The sequence below is a fragment of the Glycine max genome, chromosome 8 (genome assembly GCF_000004515.6).
Source record: "Glycine max cultivar Williams 82 chromosome 8, Glycine_max_v4.0, whole genome shotgun sequence".
NCBI classification, from domain to species: Eukaryota; Viridiplantae; Streptophyta; class Magnoliopsida; order Fabales; family Fabaceae; genus Glycine; species Glycine max.
In genome coordinates this window covers 18,674,975-18,696,561 of record NC_038244.2, presented here as the reverse complement: position 1 = coordinate 18,696,561, position 21,587 = coordinate 18,674,975, and the positions used below count along the sequence as shown (strand labels likewise).

The following is a 21,587-nucleotide window of genomic DNA, read 5'->3' as shown; positions in this document are numbered from 1 at the left end:
GTATAATTGACGTACTTTGATAGTCAAAAGGTTTTAATTTTAATATGCTGTGAATATTTAAAGTTTTAATTAATCAATTTACCTAAAAATTTAGTATAATTATTAAAATGAGTAACAATTGTTAATTTTATAATAATTTCCTGTTTATATAAGTGTGAAACTAGACATTTACACTGTTGGTTTGTAATTGAAATCCAAGTTTTTAGTTACATATATAATAGAAGGAATATTATTTGATAAATTCATCTTTGGACATATTAAATTGAAGTTTTTTATGGAACGAAGCATACTAAGAAAAAGAAAAACGAATAGATATAACATCAAAAGAGTAATTTTATTTTCTTCATTCCAGCATTGCCTGTTGTATGTAAACTTACATTCATATGGAGACAAAGTTGGATAAAAAGTCAAACACTAATTAACATGGGAAATGACATGTGCAATCATCTACAACATTGCACATACCGCTTGCTAGTTTTCCATACTTCTTGCGACAAGCAGTATTACACTTGAAATCGTTACATTGCAACTGGTACAATGTGTCTTCACATATTCTTGCTTCTATTACTTTTAATGGTCCTTCATTTTCTATGTTACACACATATACAAAAATATTCAATATACTAAACCATGAATTTCAAGATCAACAAAATTTAAAAGAAAAAATGAGTTTAAAAAATTGATAAGATTAAATTTGTGACTAACTTCAATAACTAGAAAGTAAAACATACCAATTCCAATGGAAAGAACAACCAGAACAATCAAAATGAAAGTGATGACCTTCATCTTTATTTGATTTTACCAGTAATGTAGTTCTTGCTCCAATTCAATTCTATCTATCGGGTTGGTATGAAGATATACAAAAGTGTGTGTATATATATATATATATATATATATATATATATATAAGCATTTAATGTTCTTTACAGATTTATATTAATTTATAATATATTTAGTACTCTTTTGACTTTTGGTTACTTCTTTAGATGTATGTTTGTTTTTTTGTTTGACTATAATAAATAGGCTTCAGGTAAATTGTTTAATAAATTCAATTTATAGTAATAAGAATAATAAATAGAATTAAATATAAGTATTGAGTTACATATATGTTGAGTTATTTTACACCGACAAACAAATTAATATATAGATAAATAAGAATAATAATTTTATAAAACTAATTTTATTAAATACTTCAGTTTTCCCTATCTTTTCAATTAATTCATCCCTCTTAAAAAAAGTGGTTATTACATTAAATTTGTCAATTATTTTTATTATGATTCCAAAAATTATTACTTTCTTCTATTCGTGTCCACTTAATTATTTCTCGTTAATATTTAGAGAGAGAATAATTAAATAAAAATATGTAACAAAATTAATAATTAATGTATCTAAAAATTAAAAAAGACTTTTATAAAAAAGGACAAACAAATTTTTAAAATGAGTCTTATAATTAGGAACACATGTATTAGTTGAAAGAGGATACTATTAATATTTCTTCTTATTTATAAGACTCGATCTATAATATTATTTGTATTAATTATTTTTATATTATAAATACTCATCATTAGAAAAAAAGATAATGCATTGATTAACCATCAGAGAGAGATGTTAATAAAAAGGATAATTTTAAAAAATATTTATAAATTTAATGTAAATTTATTCTTATAAATTAAATTAACTATTTTTCTTAATTTTTATGAATTAAATAATTAATTTTTATTTATGAAAACAAATGGAGTATTAGATTAAAAATTTAAATAACATTTATTAGGAGTAATGGTGAAAAAAACAACTAATATTACATTAGTAATATTTAAATAGCCTGTAAAAAATTAATATTTAAATAAGTTTACTAATGTAGTTTGTGTGCGTATATATACTTGGGTTTTTCTAATATAGTAGTATTAACTAATATTTATTAAATATTATATAATTATTAAATTTAATGAAATTAACTATAATATACATATATTAATATAACATTTAAATGAATATACATACATATATAATAAATCATATATATATATATGATTTATTATTAAATAAAATTTAATTATTAAGTTTTTAAAATATATATTGTTATATGTCTTAATTAAAGCTTAAATATGTTTTTCCCTCAAATGAAACTAATTTTAGTTTTAACCCATCAATTAAAAATTTGCTTTCTACAAATCCTCAAATTCACTTTGAGGCACTGAAATCAACAGTTTACGAATTTGAGTGATTTAAAACATAAATTATGCTCATGTAACCTTTCATGAATAAAGACTAAATTATTCATTCAAAAAGAATAAATACTGAAACAGTATGAAGTTAATGAATTCATTGACTAAGTAAATATAGAAGGACAAATTAAATACAAAAATTATATTATATGCAAGTAATCTTTTAATTTTAATATAAAATTAATTAGCACACACTATCACTTTTGAAAATGATATATATATATATATATATATATATATATATTAATTCTAACATTAGTATTCGTATAGTATACACGGATTGTTAATAATAACAAGTGAACAACAATAACAGTAATAATAAAAGGCTTGCTAATTCTTAAATAAAAACATCACTAAAAAAGTAACATTTAAAGAATATTAAATGTTTATCTACCATTTATATCAGACTGAATTGTATTGAAGCAATTGAATAAGGAGTACATTGCTGTAAAATCAAATTAAGATGAACGCCATCATTCCAGTTTTGATCGTTCTACTAATTCTTACCATTGGGACCTGTTTTGTTTTTCACTTATTCTAGCTACCCACTATAAATTATTACTAATTTAATCTTATATCTTTTTTTTAATTCATTTTCTTTTCAAATAAGTTTATGAACTTGAGATTCAGGGTTTAGTATATAATATTGTGTTTATGGCATAGAAAATGAAGGAAAATTGAAAATTATAAAAGCAAGAGGCTGTAAAATATTTATCGATTGATCTTTTCTCTTTATCCCGTAAATCCCAATTAGTTTAGTTTTTATCAAAGTTGAAACATAAAATGAATGTCACAAATTACCATTGAAAACTCTTCCTATTATTATTACATTTCTACATGGTCCTATTTAGATTAAAAATATTGTTTGAAGAATACGTAAAAAATGAGAATTGAACAATTAAATAGTAAATTATATAATGGTTAATTTTGCAACAGTTAGTCTTATCATGACTAATTCTATAACAGTTAGTTTTATAACAGTTCAGGTTTCACACATAACAAAATTGAACAAATTTAAAGATAGTTACAAATTAAAAATAAAGATAAATCAAACATAATTTCTAAAAATATAAATTAAAAGATGATTATAACAAATTAAAAGTATCGAATAAATTAATATTATATACTTAGTTTATGTCTAATTATTTTAGAAAAAGTTTGATGGTCTTGGAGTTGACTTTTGAATTTTTAGTTTCTTAGCATGATCTTATTAATTGAAAATTTAAAGTTAAAGTTATACCTATAGGAAATAAGAGAGAGATGTAAGGATCAAGTTAGTCCACATTCTCTCCATTCATTTTCTTCAATGTTTATGATTTTTTCCTCTTATCTTTACATGTCATCTCACCATGACATATTAGTTGCCACATCAACAATTCAAATTATGTTTTTTAACGAATGATTGATGAAAGGACTTGATTGTAAAATTGATTAAACTTTAAATATTCAATATAGTTATTTTAAAGCACATGGATCATTTTTGTTTAAAAAAATATAGGAATCCAAATTGCACACAGGTCAAACTTGTGGGACCAAAAGTATAATTAAACCTAAATTAAAATTAGGAAAATAATCAATATGGTATTACATGTTAGTAGATAACCTTGTCTCTTAATGATTTTATTTGTATATAAATAAGTTAAATTAAACATGCTTTATTCTTAATATAACAAATTTAAATTAATTATACAATGTTTCCTTTAATGCAAACCTTACAAAAGCTTTGAAATGTAGTTACTTGGTTTATTAGTTTCCATCGTTCAATCTTGCCATTATCTTGGATTAGTGTACGTAGATTGCCCAATGACACTAAATATATACCTGATGTTTGTTTGAGACCTGATGTTTGTTTGAGACTTGAGTAGGGGTGGAAATGAGTCAAACCAAGTCAAGTTTTACTGCTTGAGTTCGGCTTGAGTTAAATATGTAAGACTTGAACTTTGTTCATTATCTGTCATACACTTTTTTTAAAGGCTCGGCTTGGCTTACATAAAAACTTAACTTAACCTATGAGCCTATTTAAAAGTCTGCTGCTTAAAGACGTCTTTGATCAATTAATTATTTTAAAACCTAATGAAATACTAACTAAAAAAAGAAACTTATAAAATTTTGTATAAGTAATGTACAAATCCAAAAATAATTGATAAACAAAATCATATTGAATTCAAATTGTTAAAACACAAAGTATATCAAAAGAAAATAAAAAAAAGAGAACATAGTGTTAGAAAATATATGGATTAGAGATGATTTATACTAATATAATCAAATAAAAATATTTAAAACACAAAATATATCAAAAGAAAATGAAAAAAAGAGAGCATAGTATTAGAAAATATATGGATTAGAGATGATCTATACTAATATAATCAAATAAAAATATTTAAATTGTCTGAAAATATTTTTACAAAACATTCTTTTCTTTTGAAGTATTAATCTGGTTGTATTATCCTTTTAACTTGAGTCTTTTTCTTTTTGAAATTTTTTTACATGCAAGTAAACTCTCTAAACATTTTATGTCATTTCATCATGTTATTCATAATGCCATAAAATGGTATAGATAATAGTTATTATTATTATTATTATTATTATTACTTAAACAAGTCTGCTTGTCAAGTTTAACAAGCTTTTTTTATAGTTTGGCTTTGACCTTTTTCTATAGAAAAACTTTTTAAAAAGCTTGAGTTTATCCTTTATAATAAACAAGTCAGGTTGAGCCGAGCTTTAAATAGACCGAACCAAAGGCCTTGGATCAGCTACTCGACTCATTTCTATTCCTAGACTTGAGTTAATGATGATAGCTACATCTTTGCTAAACAACTATCTTAGTGAGGTGCTCAAGAGCTTGTTTGTCTTACAAAAGGTCTATGCCTTCATCTCTTTTGAAGTTTGAAGTTAACCAATCAACAATTCTCTTTAGGCAACATATGATAGTAGCAAACTGTTAGCAGACAAAATCTTAATAAATAGAATAAATTCTTTCTAGATTGAGAAGCCATTCTTAGACAAAGGGTATAAGTTAAAAGTTAATACTTAGAAGATAATCAAATCAATTTTCCCAGAAATTGTTCCATAGCCCATGAAGAAATCTAAGGGTTAATCCCTATTTTTTTCGTTATTTCTTACTCATTAGTTTCTTTTGTATATTAAACTCATCAAGATTGTGAGCAAAGTGAGTCTGTTCAATTCCTTTGATTAGCAGAAGCGCGTATCTACTTATCATATCTTAATAGGCTTTGAATCCATAGGCTTTTGTACATGATTACAATTTTAGGTAATTTAGCTTAATTGTTGTTATGATAATGATTGCATAGGCAATCTTGATTATAATGTGCTTACAATTTGTAATAGATTAGATATCCAAAGTATTCAGCCCTGATGTATTCGGCTATCCAGTCAACCGAATACCTGGGATCCTACCTTTTGGCAGCTTAAGCCCATGTGTGTATTCGATCATCTTGATCAGGAGGGTATTCAACCAGCCGAATACCCAAGATATTTCCAATTAATGATGTGGTCTCAAAATGAAAGCTTTGTTTGGGTATTTGACTATTCGGTAGGCCAAACACCCTTTCGGTATAATTAGAAATCACACATGTGGATGGGTTTTATTTCTCGTTTATGACTCTCTCTCTCTCTCCTAATTTTAGTAATTATTTTCCCCCCTAATATGATCCATCACGAAAACTATATCCCCCACTATATTGAGTAGTTATATATATGTTCCACACGGATACTAGCTGGATCATGCTAAAGAAGAGAGCATTTTGAATTCAATATTATTCAGTTGAAGATATATATATGATTGATATCAAACGAGATGCATTTGCAAAAGGCAGTATGCTATTGATAATGAATGCAAGTGTGATTTGCGTCTGAACATATACTTATAAAGGTTAACATTTAACTAAATAAAGTAAGGAGTTCAACTTAAAATATTAATCCATTGGGCATAGCTGCCACACTGGCGTTGATCACGGCACATAAAGGAGCTGAGTATAGATTAATCCTAAAAAGAGTTCACTTTTCTTGATAGATCGAAGGAAAGAGCAATGATGTTTGAAATGAATGTGAATGTGAATGTGAATTTGAATTTAATCTCATAAGTTGTAGCTTCTAGCTATGATTGATTTTGATCGAGATGCAAAAAGGAGTATACTTTTCTAGGGAGAGCACTGATGCTTGTAATGAATGCGAATTCATATTTTTGGTTTAATATAGAGGAGGACGGTGATGATAATATAATATAGGGCTAAACATATTTTTAGTTACTTAATGATCAGTCTCTTATGTCTTAAGATATAAAGAAAACAGTCGATCAATTCATGGCTTCTATAGCAGTCCCCAACTCCCCATCAGAAACGAGCAGTGACAGCCAAATGGTGGCGATAGAAATTTACCAAAAGCTTTGTGGGGATTGTGGCTTAGGCAATGTAAACATATGAATTAATCATTGCTTATGAAGGTGGGTGGACTTTGTGCAATAAGTAATCTCAATTATGGGTGCAAGTGCTTCGTTCTAAATATAAATGTCTGGGTCCTTAAGTTTTCCTCAGATCGACATCAGAGAGGAGGTTCAATGTAGGAGGGGTTGTAATCAATGGGAAAAAGTTGAGATGAACTCCATTTGGCGCATATATAAAGGAAATGAAAGGAATATGTAGGAACCATGTTGAATCACTAACACATGCGTTGCGAGACTGTGATTGGGTGGTGGAGGTTTGGAAGAAGATCGATATGGAATGCGCGTATTCCTCCAGAATTTATGAGTCAAGATCTGGATGTGTTGCACTAATTTGTGAATATATACATCATATATCAACATGAATTGGGAATGTGTTTTTAATTACGGTTGCGATCGTATTGCGATGAGCCAAAAAATCTTTACATTGTGAGTAATTGTGGGAAAATGCGACTAACGCAGTCGTAATTGCAATCATAATATAATTGTGAAGTGTCAAAATACCTTGATGTTACAGTTGTAATTGCGATTGCGAACTGCTATTTAAAACCATGTTGGAAGATCGGAGGCAGGTCTATGGTGTTGTTCTGGCCCTGGATGTGTTAGTCCTTAACATTAAGAATATGTTGCATGATCTCGTTCGGACTAAAATAGGGTCAAACTTCAGATACCACTGCTTGATGTCCAGTGCAGTGGAATCCTACACCAGATGGATCGAGTAGTGAAGATCAATTGTGGTGGTGCAGTTCACTTGGGAAATCAGAAGGCATTTTGTGGTGCCGTCTTTAGGGACTCTAAGGATAGCTTTTGAAAAATGTTACATGGACACTCAATATGTTATTTGACACCTAAAGATGGAGAGGGAGAAAAAAAGAAAAAAATTATAGATATGATTAAGTTTAGAAATAAGATATAGTAAAGATATTAAAAATAATAAAATGTTTGTATATCATTACTTTTGATCAACTTTTGTTTGTGTCCTAGGAGTCAATTTGCTCTATTGATATGGCGGAAATGTGGGCATTTGTGCATGGCTTGAAGGTTGCCTACCACCTTTGGTTATGTGAAATAACGTATAATCTTTTTTCTCTTTGTTCTTTGAGTTAATTCCAACGTCTTAGTGGAAAGACTCATAAGTGACTAAGAAAATTTAATTTAATTGATTAAATAAGATATATGAGTGTTGTAAATTTTTTAATATCACACGTAATTCTTAAAAAAAAAAAAATTCAAGTGCGACGTTGGTTATTATGATGATGAAGCAAATTTGGTGGCTCAAGGATTAGCAAAGTATGGATTTCTAAGGTAGAGGAGTTTAGGCTCTTTGATTCTTTTACTGTGTTTTATTTCTGCAACCCTCATGGGTGATAGATGTAATTTCCATGCATTCCCCTCATAGGGATTAATAAATTAAGGTTGGGGGTGAGGTACGTGTTTATCAAATATCATTAACGTATAGCTTTTATCAATCATTAAAATGTTCGTTTAATTTATATAGTGACTATAATATATTTATTTCCTTTATAGATTCCATTTATATAGCTTTATACAATCTGGATTGCCATATTATATACTTTAAGAACATGATACATCAGCCCAAAAGACAGAATCATAATGCTTGTGAATGGATGCATGGGAAAGTAAATCAAAGTATCCACAATTTTATTTCAGAAATAAAGTGTAGATCGAATATAGTGTCTTCCCTCAGACACGTATGTGATTATTCTTTGCTTCATTTCATGTGAACAGTGACGAGAAGAAGAAAAGAATCAATTAAGATTATAGGTACTGGAAAAGCTTAATTAATAAATTATTTTTATTATATAAGTTTGCATATATATGAAAGCAGTTTGTGATTTGCCAATTTCTTGCGAAAATGTTGGAACTACCATTCAATATGGCACTTCGGTTCCCCAAGTTGGATTTCAAGTCTTTTCCCTTTACTGAGAACCTCAACCCTGAATTGCTAGGTCACGTAGTTGCTCTTGTTGCCGTTGGCTTTACGGCTGCTTATATTTACTATCGCGCAAAACACCCCAAAGGTATATATAGCTCTACTTTCTTAAAATTTATTTGTTTCATTTTCAAATTTATTCCAATATCTCATTTTCCATTCTGAGACAAATCTTCTATTTATCAAAGAGTTATCAATTTTCATGCTTTTTCATCTGATTTTTAAACAATGACTGCCCTTCGATGCGTATATAGTAACTCAAATACTTTTAATGGTTTATAGTTTCACTCACCGTGTATGCATATAATTTGCTTGCATGATATTGGGGAATCCTATGATCAATTATAGTGTGTTTGGATGAGGCAAAGAATTTTAAATTATGAGAATTTTAAATACTTCAATTTAAATTTCTTTATTTTTAAAATTTTGTGTTTAAATACAATCTTTCTCTTCTTCAACAATCATAGAATTACTATCAAATGATAGTCTCAGATTTCAAACCAAAACCAATAATTACGGCCTGCATGCTATCTTGCTCCACGAGCCTCCACGCAGCTTGTTCGAACGGTGAAATTACATCACATTCGAGGAGGCCGGTGTCGCGGTCGGCGTCGTGGAGGCTGGTGATGTCGGGGGTGGTGATGAGGATGGCCTCGTTGGCTGGCGTGATGGCGGTGATGAAGCTGGCGTCAATGCCAGCGGGGCAGTCGATGAGGATGAAGTCGACCAGCGCTGTGAACGTGCTTTCAGCACGTCCACGAGCCAGGTAAGGGCCTTGCCGCCAAATTCGAGGGGGAGTTTGGAGTGGGGTTTGGAGATGCAAAGGAGTTCGAAGTTGGACCAGCGCTTGTCGCGGACGAGGACTTGGTCTAGGCGGCAGTCACCATTCAGGACCTCGATCACGGTGTAGTTGACGCGATTCTCGATGTCGAGGAGGAGGTCGAGGTTGCGGAGGCTGACGTCGACGTCAATGGCGACCACGGAGAAGCCAAGACAAGCGAGGGAGAGGCCGATGTTGGCGGTGGTGGTGGTCTTGCTCACGCCACCCTTGCTGGAGGTGATGCCAGCGACGCAGGGGATGGAGCCGAAGAGCTCAGGCTTGCGATTCCACTGGAGAGCTCGTGGAGTCGTGGCTTCCACAAGAGAGTAGAGAAAAGTTCAAGAGAGAAGAGGAAGAGGAACCAGAAGAGAGAATTTGAAATTCACTCTCTTGAAGAGAGAATTTGAAATTCACTCTCTTGAAGATAGAATTTGAAATTCTATTCTTTCAACTAACTAAAATTCTTTTTAAAATTCTAAAATTTTGAATTTCTTTTACTAAAATATCCAAATAGTTGCTTTTAATAAAGAAAAAGAATTTAATTTCCTATAAAAAATACATTACCTAGTTAAATTATCCTATCCAAATACACTTAGAGTTTTTGCTTTAGGACATTTTGATATCAATCTTCTAAAGTGAATGAGTCATTTTAAATGATGAATTAACTAATCTCGATCGTTGTTCAATCCTTAATGACGAAGGAGATTAATATTATGTGCACAAGCATAATAAACTACTCATGAATTAGAATATATATATATATATATATATATATATATATATATATTAACTACTAATTAATTTACTTATCAATTTAATTACTTACTTTATTTAATTTTTACTAGATATGAAGGAGTTAAATCCAAAATATTATATGTTGTACCCAAAATAGAAAATTCATTTCTTAAAATTAGCTAAACCTCCTCAAATGTATTACTTCAAGTAGTTTTCACTCTCGATTGCTTCCATCAGCCTCCTCCTGCACGTAGTATTACATATCATCGCTCTATCACTTATTATATTATTTACAAAGTTGATATAAATTAAATTATAATACTATTGTCATTATATTAGACTTAAATAGAGTTAAATAAATCCATAGCAAAATTTTAGTGCTCCAATGTTTATTATTATAAACTTCAGCAAAAAAAAATATTTTTTGTTATAAATCTAATGATATGTATTCATTATTATTTAAAATCCTACCCAGACATTTTAGTTGCGTTTTCCCTGAAAAACAGACTAGGCTTGTTGGTCTAATTAATTGGTTTAATCTGTTGTGTTATTCTCACTGCAGTTATAATTAATAAGTTAATAAATGCCTATGGTTTATTTAAAATTATATGTAAGCAATTAAATTAATTTTTTTTAAAAGCTGGGTGAGTTTTCTGCATGTTTTCCTGAATATCCATACTGTTGTCTCTGTGTCTTTCTCAAGTAACATCCTTAAAAGCAAATTACATATTCTTTTCTTTCTCAGTCGCCTCCTAATTAAATTCGATAGCCCAAATCATGACATGCTAACGTTTGGGTTATATTTTTATCATGTTTTACTCAGCCTTAATCTATAAAGCAATGTGGATTTTCAAGAACAAAAGTGCTCCAAGTTTGTAACATTTAGATCAATGAAACGACATTAAGATGAAGATGTGCTAATAAAAATTCAAATAAAAATTAATAAATAAATATGGCTGTATGTTTTTATATGCTGGAGCTTATAAAAATACAACCTCAAAGCAACAGCGTAGTTCTTTTAAAAAAGAATTGTGCCATCATTTGAAAATGCCATTAGACTCGTCTTTGCATACAAATTTTACTATCAAAATGACAATTTTCAGGAAGCTTGGACCCCAAAAATTTCAAGGAATTTAAACTCATAAAGAAGACTCAGCTCAGCCATAACGTTGCAAGATTCAAATTTGCCCTTCCTACTCCTTCTTCGGTATTGGGCCTTCCTGTTGGAAAAAACATACTTGCTAGGTTAGGAAAATATATACCTTATATTGTTCTATATACTGTAGTATATTTAACTTATCCCGTTGAATAAAAACATCATAAATTTTACATTAAAAAAATGAGAGAGAGAGAGAGTATAACTGTTATTTGTTAATGTTAAGCAGGGGAAAAGATAGCCAAGGAGAGGAAGTTATGAGATCATATACTCCAATCACGTTGGATTCAAATATTGGCTACTTCGAGTTGGTTGTGAAGGTACATTTTTAGTGGAAAAATTTTGCAAAGGGATAAATGAATTTACCTGTTTCACACACACACACATATAATGTTATTTTCTAGATATTGCGAAAGGAATAATAATTTACCTTTTTTTCAAACAGATGTACCCGAATGGAAAGATGTCCCACCATTTTAGACAAATGAAGGAAGGTGATTTCTTGGCCGTGAGGGGCCCCAAGGTACTAATTGTCACCCTTAATAAGGCAAAATAAAGGATGATTAAAAAAAATAATTATAGTCCCCAGAAAAGATATTGAAGGTCTAAATTAAAGTGCTTAGTTTTGATTTACTTGATAGTCTCAAAAGCATAATGGATGTAACTGTATATTTGCGACTTGTAGGGACGTTTCACTTACAAACCTGGCCAAGTTAGGGCATTTGGAATGATTGCTGGGGGCTCAGGCATAACTCCAATGTTTCAGGTGCGTACATATATATAATAAGCTTTCAGGCACTCTTTTTGGTTAAGTTTTTAAGAAAGTAATTTTTAGCTAAGTTTAAGAAGTTTTATGGAGAAAGTTATTTAAGTGCTTGTGATATAAATTTTCATTATGTAAATTTTTATCTGAATAAGTATGTATTTAAGTTATTTATTCATGATTACACACACACACACATATATATATATATATATATATATATATATATATATATATATATAAACATATAATTGTTTGGAAGAACATACTGAAAATGAGCTTATCTTTCTTAGTCCCCATCTTTTCTTGCAGCTCATAAGAGCCATTCTTGAAAACCCTAAGGACAAAACAAAGGTGCACCTTGTTTACGCCAATGTAACAGTGGACGACATTCTGTTAAAGGTAATTAAGTATGCATGTTACGGAGTCCTTCTCATAGAAGTAGTTTATTTCTTGGTTAATGTTGTATGATTATTAGAGTAGAGAGAACCTACACAAACACTTCCGCTAGCAAACCAAGTCAATTACGGACTGTGACTATATATTTTTCCTTGTTTTCTACTTAGACTTTGGCCCATTTATTAGATTTTTTTTCTAAAAGCATTTATAGGAGAAGAAAATAAAAATTAAAATGAATTAAGTTAAATTCAGCTTATACACTTAATTTTATACAAACTCGCTTATCAACTTTTCCGAAAGTTGGATGTATAAGTTAATTTTAGTTTATAAGAGAAAAAAATTAAAAAAGAGTTGATATTTTGTTTTTTTTTATATATCTCTTTTATTACATCAGTAATATATTTTGTTTTCTTAATAATATTATATATCATTGTTTAAATTTATTTTTGGTTAATTTATAGCATAAGATTATCTCTTATTTTTGTTTGGAAATGATCTGTCAATTTTTTATAACAATATAAAAAAGCTACACATATAAATTTGAATGTTTACTATTAAAGAGCCTTTTTATTAAGAACTATTTTATATTCATAAACCATATGTGACTTCTCCTGCATTACAAATTAACTTTACTCTTTTATTTATAATTATTTTATTTTTGTCAAATATTATTACTTACGTTTACTTTCAATTTGATTTAAAATTAAAATTTTATATCAAATTAATAAAATATATCTTCCCTTATATACATGAATTACATTTTATGATTATTAATTTAATTTAAATTTTGACACGTTGTATCAATAAAAATCTTGTATATTAATTCAAATAATTTGTTTGAAATAATTTCAGTCAATTTTAAAAAACTAACTCTTTAATTTAATTTGTTTCTATTTATAAGTTTTATTTAAATTAGAAATATCCCATACAAGGCTGGAGAAATTTACTATTTTGAACTAAAAGGTAAGTATTGAATTAAGTAGCTTGATCTGAGGGAGATCTGTTTGGTGTTGCAGGAAGAACTAGATAACTTTGCAAACAAATTTGCTCAAAGATTTGAAGTCTACCATGTTCTTAATAAGGTTAGTTGCTGATATATCCAAAAAATCCCCATTTGTAGGATTCTTGTAATATGTATACTTTTCAGGCAATTATTTTAAATATCTCTTAATTATATAATCTTTAAAGAATATAAACTATTATATGACTACACATGATTTAAAATTAATCGAGTGATTTAAACTAAAGTTGAATTGATTTTGCGAGTACAATATTATCCTTTTTTTAGAGCAATATTATCCATTTTTCTTAAACAAAAAACAATAAAAGTAATTTTAATTTTGACAAATATTATCTTTCAACAGTAAGAAATAAAAACCTTCATTATCAGTCTAACTATAAGTTGAGTCCATAGCCATCAATGTCTTCGTAGATTAAAATGTTTGATATTTTCCATACTTGGCAGCCTCCTGAACAATGGAATGGTGGCATTGGATTTATATCGAAGGAGATTATTAAATCACATTGTCCTGAACCAGCCCAAGATATTCAGGTTGAATTAACTACGTACTATAGCAAGCAAATTAACAATAGAATCCACATTTTTTACTCTTGCATTGATCACACATTACTTGGTCTGATTATTGTTATGCTTATAATTAATTAAATTGAAAATGTTTACATTTTGCAGATACTTAGGTGTGGTCCACCACCTATGAATAAAGCCATGGCTACTCATCTTGACGCACTTGGCTACACATCTAACATGCAGTTCGAGTTCTAACCGCTTCAATCTAATTCATTTAATTATTGCCACGTACAATTCATTGTTTGTATCGTATGTGTCTTAATCAAATTTTATCACATGATTCATTTCATAATAATTTATGCCAGTGACAAGAGTGCTACTGTGAGCCTACTGTTTCATTCCACGAGCCAAATAGGCAAATACGTTATACTGTACCGAAAATGCCCATGAATAAAAATGTTTGTTTCAAGTGTAATTGTCACAAAAACATGTATAAAGGTTTTTTTATTCAGTGCATTGTCTCATGACCACATCAGCTATAATAGTTGGCAATAATTTTTTTTTTACTTACCACTACAATTACTACAGAAAAAATGATTTAGCGAACGACAAATTCAGTCACTAAATCCTTAAATTCAGTCGCTAAATCTTTAAATTCAGTTGCTAAAATTTATAGCGACCGAAATAGAAACCAAACACTGTATGTCGAAAAAATCCTAATTGTTAAGCCTTCGACTATAGAATAAAACTTCGGTCACTACTTAGTGACCAAAATAGTCAGTTGCAAGTACCTACAATTCAGTTGCTACATGTTGGGTTGCAATTTTGCTTGGGATCAAATTGGCAACCGAAAGTATCGGTTGTTGCTTCGGTCGCCAATAAATAATAAAATTTTAAATATAAAATAAATTAAAATGAAATTTCTAGTCTAGTCTAGTCAACGTAGTAGAAAAGGAATGTGTTTTTCACTCTAAGTTTTTTTTTTAAAACACTGGTCAACTTTCTAGTTTAGTTAACATTTAAATTTAATAGTCAACGATTAAAATCAGTTCTAAGGACTAAGATAGTCTATTTTAAAATATAAGAGGACTCAAATAGTCAATTAAAAAATAGGAGGACGAATTTTACAATTAAGCCAAAAATTTATATTAATACTATATTTTACACCAAATATTCAAATGAACACTTGGGTTCAATGGTGAAGGAGTGTGTTTTTCACTCTAAGGCCTCAAGTATTTTTAAATTTCTTATTTTAAAAAAAATATATTGATTAACTTTCTAGTCTAGTCAATGTTTAAAATTTAACAATCAAGTGAATTTTGAAATATAAGAGAACTTAGATAACAAATTAAAAAATTAAGGATGGACTTTGCAGTTAAGCCTTAAATTAAAGTCAATTTGGACTTTTAGTAAATGCATAAGTTACACATTGCATTTTATTAAGCTTTGCTTAGTGCACATGTTTTACTAAAGTCAAATTGGATCTTTATCAATGCATAAATTTCACTTACATCATATTAAACCTTAATGAATCATTAGTGTTACATTATACCTTATATTTTAAAATACTTAATTTTACAAAATTTGATTATGACATATTTTCATAACATAAAAGATATTTATTTATTATAATTTTTAAATAATTATATAAACAAACAATTATTTTGTACAAAACATAAATTAAAAGACGGATATTAAGTGTATTTATTTATCTTAATCAAATAATGTAAATATTATTTTGTTAATTTTATTAAAAATTATCATAGTATAATTAAAAATATTATATATTTATTATGATTTATAAAATATTCTATAATTTTAAAATATAATTCTTGCTAGGTATAAATTTCATTTTTTGAATAGTAAACAATTTTTTATATTAATTCTACCATTAAATATTTCTATTATATATCTCTAGTAATAACTAATTAATTTCAGGTTACGATGGCTGTGAGAGGAGGTGTTAACACATTTGGAAAGTCCTATCTCTTTGTCATTCCTTAGCTCACCTTTCAAAAAAAAAAAATTAATTGCTCACATTATTTGTTTTGAAAATAAATGTTCTATTATCAATGGTATTTTATTTTACCTGAAAAATAATTAAAATTTCGTTTGAAAATTAGTATTTATATGAGTCTTCTTTTATTTTATAAGACTAGGATTGATTTGTTTACAGTTATTTTTTTAGGATTATTTTTGGATTTGATATTAGATAAAAGTGAAAATAATTTAGTATGGATAAAAATTAAGAAATATAAATATTTATATTCTGGCGAGATTTATATGTTGGTGTTATTTTACTTTTTAAGAGTTTTTTAATTTTTTATTTAAATTATTTTGAGAAATTTTTTAGTTTGTATATATATATATATATATATATATATATATATATATATATATATATATATATATATATATATATATATATATATATTAAGTACTATATACATATTTATTTTATCTGGAAATATTTTAATTTGTACTATTTTTATAAAAAATCCATTGATTGATTTTTTTTAATCATTTTTTTCGACAAACTAATTGTATGACAAGTGTTTCCAACCTTTTCAATTATTATACATATATTTTAAAAATATATAATGATTCATTTAAAAAAAATTATTGGCATTATTAAAGATTGAAAGACTTTATTTATTCGTATTTCATGCTTCAGTATGAAAATAATAATTTTTAATTTTAAAACAATGTAAATATAAATTAGTTTTAAGATGACAAATATTATATAATGGAGAGCAAGGATGACAATGGCTGGCTTCACTTCATCCCCAATGAGCACAAATGTCACCGATGAAATCCGAAAACTTATTAAGATGGTGTATTGCGACAGGTACAAGATTAAGGAGGAAATGGGAGCGCTTCACTTTGGTTGGGAAGACAAAAACTTGATTGTTGCTTCAGCATGGAAGTTACCAAGATAATCAATTGTGTTAGGCGATAGACTCATTCTAGTGTTTGCTTGCATGCTTGTTTAGTCTGTAGATTACTTCTGATATTCCTATTGTGGTGTTTTCTTGCTTTTCCACATGTAAACTAACGTACAATCTTAAGCCAATAACCAACTTTGATTTTATGTAAGTGCTTTTCTTAACGTGGCTGGAGGACAAGGGAGCAAGAAGCAATGAAGCTTATGCTTAAGCTAATTATAATGAATATTTTCTAGTTTGATAATTTGTTAAAATAAAAGAAATCAAATGATAGTTTGGTATATAAACAACCTACTTCTAGTGTCTAGAAACCAACATTCTGCTATATACTAAGCAAACAAAACAACACAAGGAAACAAAGAAACAAAGCATAACAAGGTTCCTGTAGATGGTATATATAGATACAGATTAGAGCCTACAACAGTTTATCTGTGAGGATGTGTGTTTTGGTGCATTGGTAATGTAGTAGTAATGCAAGTCAAGGGAAATATAATTGGATCTATTGGGAACAAAACAAACATTTAATAAAGACAAAGCACACAAGTGTAGTTTCTAGTTTTTACACAAGCATCAACATTGAGAACTCTTGAACCATTTTATCCCAATTGAATTCCAACAAACAATTCACTATCTCTGCTAAGAAAATGAGGTTTTTTTAAAGAAAAAAAAAAACAGCGAAAGCATAAATATGAAAACCATCACTATCACTAAGTGCGTGAAAATGAAGTGAACAGAGAAGAGAAGCATTGTGAAATGGGAAAATAAAAGGGAAAGCTTAAAGAAAGTTTAGATGTACGTGGTTGGTGGTCCAGTCCACAGATATTGTATGTAGACTTACAGCATTTCGTTCGTGCTATTTTCTGAATTATCCCTTTTCTAAACCACATAATTCTCTGTGCATTCTAAATTACCCAAGTCAAAATCTATTAGGAAAGTCAAAATTTGTGGAATCTTACAAAGGGATAAAAAGGAAACACTTTTGTATGTGTTTAAGTGTCCTGATGGGGATGACATGAACTAATTTACTGAACAAACAATAAGCAAACAATGTGCATTCACATCAACAAGCAAATCCATTACAGAAAGAAAGAGTGAGAAACATAAAAGCATGTATGAGGGAGAACCATTTACTGAAGCAGCCAAGTTAATTATTGTTCCGTTTACTGCATCTTTGTCACCAACTTTCCGTTTACGAATGAGCACAAATCCATCAGCGGGACATATGTAAGCATTCATTAAGCGGGTTTAATGACTTACCGGTACGACGCCAGCGCAGTATGAGGGAGACAGCCTTCACGGTGCAAGCTCCACTGCTTCAGGGGGACAGAGCTTCAGGGGTTATTAGTGCTTTTTGGCGCGAGGCAATATTTGACCTATTACATTCTAAGACGGTTCTTTGTAACCATCTTAGAATGTGGGATGTAATTTTCGATTTTTATCCTCCAAATTACAAAAATGTCACCGCACTCTGATCTAAAACAGTCTTTCAGACTCATCTTACAAATGACATCATAAAAAGAACCTTTTGTAATAGTGTATTCTTGACATATAAAAACCTTGCATGTTAATTGTAGTATTTCAAATGTTGCACAAAAGCATCTGTTTATTTTTCTAATTGAAAACTCATACTTTAAGGTTAAATAACATGTTATAACTTAATATATAATATTTTAATTGTTTTTGTAAAGTAGATTGTAAATAAAGGATTTTTAAATCAAAATAAATAGAAAATAAAATCAAATTAATTTGTAAAGTATTTACAAAATACAAGGTTTTTTGGTGATTTTTTGTTAACAATTTTTAAAATATTTTCTAAATATGCATATTTTTTTAATATATAATTATATACATATTAAAATAATTTTTGTTAATTATATTACCCAAAATGTCTTCCATAGTTACTAAAGCTTAAATAGCCAATTCTGGTAGACTTACGGCAAGTAACACATTTAGATGCATTTAATACTTACTATTGAGTATTGACACTAAAGAGACCCAAAGACTGGATGCAAGCACAACTCCAACAAAAACAGGTTCCTTTTTTAAACTCAAACATTGTATTACCTCGGATCCTATATTTATATAAAAAAAAAAAGTTATACTGTATTTTATGTTATAATTTGTTTCTTATAAATAAAATCAACCAGTAGTTTTAAACAGAACAATTATGGTATATAAAAATAAGCCACATACATTTTATTTTATTGCATTATATAGCATAACAATTTGGTGGTCTTTTAATTGCATGGGTGATTGTAACATGTAAAAAATAACTGGTATGTAATGATCGTCCATGTTCTCAAACTAGTTAATTCGTGTCGCACCATGATTTCTTCTGAAGCTCATCAATTACTTTCTGATCCACTTGAAAAGCTTTGGTGAGAACCTCAGGAGAAATAGGTGGATTGGCTTTAAACAAAGCATTTGCAATAGTTGTAGTTCCTGCATTTTGGCTGCTAAGAGCAGGAATGGCAACAGCTTTGTCATATCCCACATTGAGTTGGAAGTGAATGAGACCAATTGGGAACACAAACACATCACCCTTGTTCAACACTTTGGTAAAGAGATGATTTTCGCCTTGGTTGGAAGTGACAAATCCAACGTAGAGAGTTCCCTCAAGAACTATAAGGATCTAGTGCCTCGAGGGTGAGTGTGGGGAGGGTTTATGCCCTTAGGTGCAAAATCTATGTGAGCCAAAGATATGCCAAGCATGTTAAGTCCTGGTAGTTGATCAACAAATACAGGAGTAACTTGCGCATTATTAGGGTTGTTAGTGTTCCCGGGTTCCACGTTTAGGAAGAAATCTTAAGGTTTGACAAGCTGAGGGTCTATGCAAAATTTTCCGTTCACAAATACTACAAATCACAAGGCAAAGGTTTTAATTAAGAAAAATCATCAATCACAATAATATTCTTGAATATATATATATATATATATATATATATATGGGATTTGCTAACCTACATATTTTTGTTTTTTTAGTATAAGTACGTTAATATTTTAAAATATACTAATAATGTATATATATATTTTATTTTTTAGTATGAGTATGTTAACAAGTTACATCATTATATATTTTAAGATATTTTTTAATTATAACTTATTAACGCACTTATACTAAGAAAATAAGAATGTGCATATTAATAAACCCCGCAAACAAGCATTTGTTAATGTATACACCTTTGTTTATCAATAGGAGTGTGTTTAGCAAAGTAGGTCATTATGTATTTTAAGATATTCTTTAATTATGACTTATTAAACCACTCATACTTCAAAATAATGTCGTGTCTATATTAGCAAAATTATATATATTATGCAACAAGCTTAAATTTTGTGTTGAGGAATGTTTAATTTTACATACCACCATCTTTTTCTTTGGCTGCCACACAAATTTGCAGAGGACTGGGTCATAGGCAGAGACAACAGAGGATGTCAGAGCCAAGATGGCAACAAGGAAGTAGACAACTTTCGTTTTTCTCCCTCTTAAATGATTCTGCTGTGTAATCACTTGTGAGAATTGAATTTTGATTCATGTGAAACTTACTATTTATAGGGATGAAGCGTTGAGTTGGTTTGCAATTTATCTGTACCGTTGTTAATTCTTTACCTGATGAGGAACCATTCCTTAACAACTACATGCATGAGGCATAGGTGCGGAATCAAAGAGTAGACTAAGGAGAAGGTTCATATATGTGGAAAAGAAAAAGCAAGTGTTTCGTTAACTAAATCAAAGTTAAGTTTAGACTTTATCTCAAAATTACTGACTTGATGATAATAGTTTAAAACTTTAAATTGGTTTCCTGCTACTGTTGCAAGTTTAAACACAATAATCAAAGTAGTTCATGGAATATGGAAATTTTGTGAGAGGTTGGGTCACAATCGAACCATAACTAATATATATTTACCAAGTCTAAAAATAGAGACCATTTCTTATTTGCCCTTTTCAACAATTAATCAAAGACTCCGGTTGCAACCAGAAATTTTATCGCTGGGTCTGTGTGATTTGTTTTCTTACACTACTAAAGTATTGAATAACATAACAGTGTTTAAAGATGTGAACATCGGAATATATAAATGTTAGATATAACCTTTGACTTTGCAGGGCCTGCTGCAATTGCTAATTCGGGGCTTAATTAAAATAATTTGCAAAGGAGGGCTGCTACAAGACTCTATTGGAAAAGGGATTACGAGACACTTGGAAGCTTTGAGATTGAACCACAGTAACCGGCTAATTTAACCAGGCATCTTTTCCTGAGATTATTCATTCATTTAGGGATCCCTAATTGTTAACAAGACATACTGCTTACACTATACTTCTTTAAGTTCTTAGGTTCTTATATTCTCCAGGTATTATTACAATTACAACCGCTCCTTACACACTACATACTAGTTTAAGTTCTTAAGTTAGAAAAGTAAATCGTGAATCCCACTATACTTTTTATTTCCTTTTCAGAATTAGTGAGAGAATCATGGTACTGTTTCACTGTTAACAATGCTCTTATACTTAGACACCAAAATAAGATAACTTACGGATTTGGTGGCTCTCAAAAACATTAAAAACAGAACGAGAAAGATCAAACCAACAATAAAACGAACACATGTA

General features: G+C 29.1%; 1 protein-coding gene, 1 long non-coding RNA gene and 2 pseudogenes across 2 annotated transcripts; 1 reads left to right on the top strand and 3 right to left on the bottom strand.

Annotated features, from left to right (window-relative positions):
- Nucleotides 1–315: 315 nt before the first annotated feature.
- Nucleotides 316–867, bottom strand: LOC100784643 (uncharacterized). Its single transcript, XR_415594.4, has 2 exons — nucleotides 732–867; nucleotides 316–588 (listed from the first exon to the last, which is right to left on the bottom strand). It is a non-coding gene; the product is annotated as an uncharacterized lncRNA (long non-coding RNA).
- Nucleotides 868–8,524: 7,657 nt separating this feature from the next.
- On the top strand, nucleotides 8,525–14,555 carry LOC100784114 (NADH--cytochrome b5 reductase 1). Its single transcript, XM_003531744.4, has 9 exons — nucleotides 8,525–8,726; nucleotides 11,297–11,438; nucleotides 11,579–11,669; nucleotides 11,795–11,872; nucleotides 12,035–12,115; nucleotides 12,425–12,514; nucleotides 13,528–13,593; nucleotides 13,977–14,063; nucleotides 14,202–14,555. Exons 1-9 carry the CDS (start codon nucleotides 8,561–8,563, stop codon nucleotides 14,292–14,294), a joined length of 894 nt encoding a protein of 297 aa, XP_003531792.1. The 5' UTR covers nucleotides 8,525–8,560; the 3' UTR covers nucleotides 14,295–14,555.
- On the bottom strand, nucleotides 9,114–10,460 carry LOC102664961 (putative septum site-determining protein minD homolog, chloroplastic; annotated as a pseudogene).
- Nucleotides 14,556–19,261: 4,706 nt separating the features above from the next.
- Nucleotides 19,262–20,606, bottom strand: LOC106799543 (germin-like protein subfamily 1 member 16; annotated as a pseudogene).
- Nucleotides 20,607–21,587: the final 981 nt, after the last annotated feature.